Below are 6,147 nucleotides of genomic sequence, written 5' to 3'. Positions count from 1 at the left end.
TTCCCTACAGGTAATAAGCTCAATGAGCTCACTTTCAGAATATTGTCTGCCATCTATCCTGCGCACTTTGTTTGATTGGTATAAAAGACAGAATGGCATAGAAGATGAATCTCATGAGTACAGACCAAGAACAAGTACTAAATCCAAAAGGTATGATTTTGAATACTCATACATATATTGTTGACAGATTCTAAGATACGATGTATTACATTTTGCCCGCCAGCTTTTGTAAGGTTACTGTTGCTTGAAAATTGTTGTCATCTTTTTCTGCTTGTTCCAGGACCTCTTCTCTCAGCTTCTAGATGCATGGAGTAACTGTGTCTTTAAAGTTTTGCTCCTGATAGTTCAAACACTGGTTTTTACTGCAGTTTTGTATACTGTAATTTAATTTAAATAGGGGTTTGTATAAACTGTGTCTGTCTTCTTTATTCCTGGGAGCAGGCAATAATTCTGTGACACTTGAAGAATTTTTTTTTATACAGTGTTCTGCTTAGTCATAGAAATTTCACGTACACCTATCCTCAGTCCAAAAAATTGTGAATTGGTCAGAGCAATAGCAACATTGACTTAGCTCTTAAAATAAACAAGCAAACAAAAATAAAGACCTCAAAACAAACATATTGATCTCTTTTGCTATCAGTAGTTCCGCAGTGATAAGGCAACAGATTGATCTTGGTTTGTACTGAGGTCTGACTGTTTGGTATAGGTATATTCTTTAAACATACGGGTTTTATTAGTATTTTGGTACTACATTTACATACTTTAATGAAGCATCAGGAGAATCAACAGTGGCAGAGCTAGTGTTTGGAAATGCATAGACAATTCTTCACATTAGGATTACATTACAATCCGGTAACTAGTGAAGGCAATCGCTACTGGAACAAAGGGTAGGAGCTAGTTTTAGATATCAAGGTGAACCTGAATCAGACTTTTCATGTCAGCAGAAGAAAGCAGTATGAAGGCATGATTCATCAGTTTGATGTCTGCTTTTGGATGAGATGAATCCTTGCCTGGAAGTCCCTCTTTCTCTCAACTTGTTACAGGGCCAGCTGCTCATAAATAGGTCTCTTCAGGAACTCCACCCAAAGTCGAGTTTAAAGTCAGCTTAGCAGTGAACCAAGGCGACTCTGTCAATTGATAGTGTTACAGAAAGAACATATAACCTGTCCTTGCTGCAGCTGATGAGAAACCAAGAAAACCAATATGCAAATTATTTATTTCATCACTCATCGAGCAGATTTCTTAAATGCAACTTTTATTATAAGCACATAAGTAAAACTGAAATTACTAAAGCTCTTGATGTTCATAAGAATTGTGATGAATTTATGCAAACAAAAATCTCACTGAAATCAGTGGTAGCTGCTTCAAATGGACTGCAGAAATATCCCTTTAATTTATAATTTTATGAAAAGTACTGTATATTTCATGTTATATTTTCATTACACTTTGAAACTGTGATCAGATGATTCCCAGAGGCTATTCTTTGTCTTTGTATTGCAAGCTGCTCACATTAGACTGTTATTCCTCGGTGTTGTTCTGCACAAGGAATGCGTTTGAACGTTTGACAAGTCATTCAAAAGTTAAAAAAGTAACACTCGAGTAGTTTTAAAAAGAGAATGTAGTTTGTTTATGGATTCTCCATTGGTACTTTCAAGGTATTTTTCAATATCCTTCAGAATTCTAAATATGAGTTTGGTAGCACAAAATAAGTCACTATGTTTGCTTCCAAAGTGTAGTTTAGAGCTGTCTAAATAGTGCCATCAGCAAGGAAATTGAAATGAAATCAATTTGTTAGAATACAGAATCTAAATATTTCCTTGTTTTTCCTTGAAAAAGTTTTGTGTTGATCTTAAATTGGAATAGAGGGAGGAAATGGAGAGCGATATTTGAAAATTTGAAAGACTGAGAAAGTAACAAGTTAGATTTGGTCTATTTGTCTCAGATTTTAAGAGCCCATCAGTGCATTACTTTCTGAAATGCGCGACTGCAGTTCAAAAAGTAGAGCACAATCCCCTGTTACCTGTATTTGTGTAACTGAAGAACGCATATAGTATAAATTATGATGCATCTCCTAAATGTTGTGTTTCCTGGTTTGATTTTGCAGTGATGAACAGCAGAGGGACTATTTAATGGAGAGAAGAGATCTGGCTATTGATTTTATTTTTTCTTTAGTACTAATAGAAGTTCTGAAACAGGTATGGAGTTCTTAAACTATCCATTAACTAGTGCATGATGGAATGTACCAGTACAACTGAATTTTGGAATTCCTCTTTCTACTTCCATCTTTAAGAGTCTAGTAAAAAAATGAGATACATTCTCCATGTTTGTTCATTGCTGTCTTTCTTGCACCTGTAGGTGTAAGCTGTAGGATACATAGTATTCTGTGCTCTTACAGACTTCACTTTGCCAAGTCTTTGGAGCTAAAGTTTTTCTCTTCAATGCTAAATAAACTTCAAAAGACTGGCTCATTTCAGTTGTTTTGTTATTTAGATGCTATTTCAGCTGATACCATATTTCTGTATGGAAGATACCCATGAGTAATTCTAGCACTAAGGTTTGCATCTTGAAGTGTAATATATGTGTACTTGTTCTGTTTTATTCTATGTTTTTAGATTCCACTTCATCCTGTAATAGACAGTTTGGTACATGATGTTATTAACTTGGCTTTCAAGCACTTTAAGTATAAAGAAGGGTAAGGCTGTTTTTCATACAGAAATTCTATGAAAAAAGTTACTTTCTTAATTTTTTATTAGTAGTGCCTTTAGCAGTATGCTTTCTCAGTGAAGAATTCTTTCTTGTCTCTTGCTAGGTACCTTGGTCCTAACACTGGAAATATGCATATTGTTGCAGATTTGTATGCAGAAGTAATAGGTGTTCTAGCTCAAGCAAAGTAAGCAAAATTGAATATCTTATTTCCCACATAAATCTGAGAAATTCTACTTGTTTAATGTGTGAATATTCCAATTTTCTCACTTTCTTAAAAGACAATGTAGGAATAAATCATTTCAGCTCATTGGCCCTCTATTCATCCATGTGATTTAGAGCATAGAACTCTGGGGAAGCTTCCTGAATCTAGTCCAGTGATACTGAATGTATTCAACTCTGCTACAGCAGCATTACTTTTCTTATCTCAGCAATGACATGTGCAGAATGCCCAAAGGGCTTAAAAGAGCTATTTTAATTAACTTTTTTTCTATATGCTCTTTTTTTCTCTAGCTGGGCAAACCCAAAAATGCCTATGCTCCAACACAGCAACATTTTTAACTGTGTTTTGCAGTTATTTCAGTTCAGAACTTAATGCAACTGTTTCTGAATACTTCACGCTGCACTTCTTAGAGGACATGACATAAACCACTTTGTGGATCAGATCTTAAATTTTGAACCTGGAAGCAAGCAGATTCAGAAGTCCATATACCAAATATAACATCTGATCATATGCCTACACCACAAGCTAAGAAGAGGGTGAAATTTACTGTCCCAATACAGTGATATCCATCTCCTGACATCTCGATGTTGCTGAGACTGAATCTGCTCTACAGAACAGATCAGCTTAGCTTTAGCCCAAACAATTTGGCTGGAAATCATTTAATTTTTTTCAGAACCCAGCTAAGGCCTTACCTGGACTTCTAAACTGGCTGGGTCAAAGGCGAAAGGGGAAGTGACTTCTGGATCCAAAGCTTAGAGTTGACTGTCAAAGATAAAATATACCTTTTCTCATAAATACTACTTTTCTTCTTGATTTCTGAAGGGCGTTGCTAAGATGTTCCTACCACCAAGCTACTTCCTGAAAACCTGTTTCTTTCAGCTCTCCGTTGTTCTCTGTCAGAGGTGTGCTACACTTGCCTATGAAAATGACAATCTTTTCATTTTGTCTCAAAAAGAAGAGGAGGACCTGTTGGATGATCTTCCTATATGTTATTATGAATGGTGTGTCTCAGAGTACACCTCCAGTAGATTCATGGGCGAGATGAAAAGTGTTCACAGACCCCCTCCATCCCCACTTGTTGTAGTTAATGCTTAAGTGTTACTGTAATGGCTATTAGAAAAAAAGGTTGAAGGCAGGAACAGTCTATCTGAATATTTTCGTGGTTATCTTTCAAGTAGAAAACTATCTTTCATCTTGGATTTTTGAAAAACAGATGAGGAGGTTTTTCTAATGATATTGTTAGCTCATATGTAAAAGAACGGCATGGGAAAATAGTTTGAAAGATGTGGTTATCTAAAGGCACTTAGGTCAGGCTGTAAGCTTTATTTTCTGAGTTTGTCAGAGGAGAAAGAAAACTAAACAGAAAGAAATCTGTTCATGCATGGACTGAAGTGATATTTTGCAACTGAAGTTGAATGTTCTTTAAGTTTTTCTCCATTTATATACCTTACAATACATTTTAAATATTAATGTGTACTTTTTTGTAACTAACCAATGTGAATTCATAGATTTCCTGCTGTAAAGAAGAAATTTATGGCAGAGTTAAAAGAGTTACGGCATAAAGAACAAAGCCCATATGTGGTTCAAAGCATTATCAGTCTTATAATGGGAATGAAATTCTTTCGCATTAAGATGTATCCTGTAGAGGACTTTGAAGCTTCTCTCCAGTTTATGCAGGTAAAATTCTTAAGTATATAACTGCAGTTCCCAGACCTTTTAGAACGGGCTCCCTTTCATCTTTCCTGTAATACTCCCAGAGATTTTCCATGTGTCATTCCCACATAATGTATGTGTAGCTGCTTTCTGCTGCTTCTGAACCTCAGTGCTGCAGTCTCCAATCTCTGGATTATGTCATCCCGTACCAACTTTTCATCAGGCCTATATCTCTAGTCTCTGCATCTTGCCCCTCAACAAAAAGTTTTTATTCTGTAGACCCCAGACCTTCTGCCTTGCCTTCCCACAGCTGTTCCTTGCCCTGTGTTCCTGCCTACCTACATCTCCCTAGCTGCTCACTGCCTCCAGAGTGAATCTTCCATCATTGACAAAGTTGCCAGAGAGGAGAGGAACTTCTGATGAGAAAAACAGAGAGGAAAAGACAAAGAATTATGGCAAAATCTGGATGGAATTTCCCTTGGATGTCTTTTCTCCTTCCACCACACCTTCACCCCCCTTCCTGTAGGGTATATTCTGTACCCACCCACTTGGAGAGCCACTAGAACAGAGCATAGTTTTGACTGTCATGATTGCTTTAAATTAATAGATTAAGAAGATAGATTAATATTAGAATACGTTAAGAGATTAAGGAAATAAAATGTTTTATGTTGAAGCATTTTAAAAGTCCACATTCTTGCTGGTAATGTACAGTGGACTCTATTCCCATCAGCAACTTTCTTTAGCTTGACTTTTTTATTCCTCTGTTATCTCTTGGGATCACCCTCATGGCTACATGATTTGTCGCCACCCATCCAGTAAAATATGTGTTTTATATACACCTCCCTGTAAAGATCAGCTTATTGATGGTGTTAATGGAGTAAAAAATCAGTATTAGATGCCCACAAGTAAGGATTTGACATTGGAGTAGAAAAACATAGGTGTACAGACACAAAGAGTCATTTCTCTTCCAAATCCTGAACAGGAAACTCATTCTTTTTCAGTTTTGTAATGTGTTTTAAACCATATTTAACAACATATTTAAAACATATTTAACAACACTGAAATAGCTCATTTTTCTTGTACCTTATGCTTCCTTATATGAACACATCTTACATGTTGAATTAATGTAAGTTATTCAGAGCTGGCAAGATATCATGGTAGTGTGTGTTCACTGCAGGACTAATATGAGGCACAGCTTTATGGCACAGCAGTACTGTTGTGATCAGTGGTAAAGGTCCCATATAGCAGAACTCAAAATTTGGGTGCAAATTCTGTCTACATTCCCTGAATACAGTATCTCAGCACGAGGTTAATTCTTACATATACCACAATGCATCATAAGATGCACCGAATATGTAGGAAAAACAATTTGGCAAAATACGGATCAGTCCTTTGGGTGATTATTATGTTTGTTTGAGTATCTACGTGCTGTCACTCCCGCTCTGCGCTAGTAGAGAGAGACACATTCAAAGGGTGAGCTTGTCTCGGGAGGGAGCTCTGGAAGAAGCTGTCCTCTACCACGGAGTGCAGAAGCAGCTCAGGAGGGTTCCTGCCTTTGCACAGGGGCC

The 6,147-nt window shown here is 36.7% G+C and overlaps 1 protein-coding gene across 1 annotated transcript in view; it reads left to right on the top strand.

The window, feature by feature from the left end:
• The window catches only part of FRY (furry homolog (Drosophila)), a gene marked incomplete at its 3' end in the record, with an annotated part of 113,952 nt that overhangs the window by 13,314 nt on the left and 94,491 nt on the right, over window positions 1–6,147 (top strand). Inside the window, exons 4-8 of the mRNA XM_009869257.1 lie at window positions 11–150; window positions 2,105–2,195; window positions 2,613–2,692; window positions 2,810–2,890; window positions 4,435–4,603. Coding sequence (XP_009867559.1) covers window positions 11–150; window positions 2,105–2,195; window positions 2,613–2,692; window positions 2,810–2,890; window positions 4,435–4,603 — 561 coding nt within the window. The remainder of the gene's footprint in view (window positions 1–10; window positions 151–2,104; window positions 2,196–2,612; window positions 2,693–2,809; window positions 2,891–4,434; window positions 4,604–6,147) is intronic.

This window comes from Apaloderma vittatum, unplaced genomic scaffold (assembly GCF_000703405.1).
Source record: "Apaloderma vittatum isolate BGI_N311 unplaced genomic scaffold, ASM70340v1 scaffold16435, whole genome shotgun sequence".
Taxonomy (NCBI): domain Eukaryota; kingdom Metazoa; phylum Chordata; class Aves; order Trogoniformes; family Trogonidae; genus Apaloderma; species Apaloderma vittatum.
This window is presented reverse-complemented; position numbering and strand designations above follow the sequence as displayed.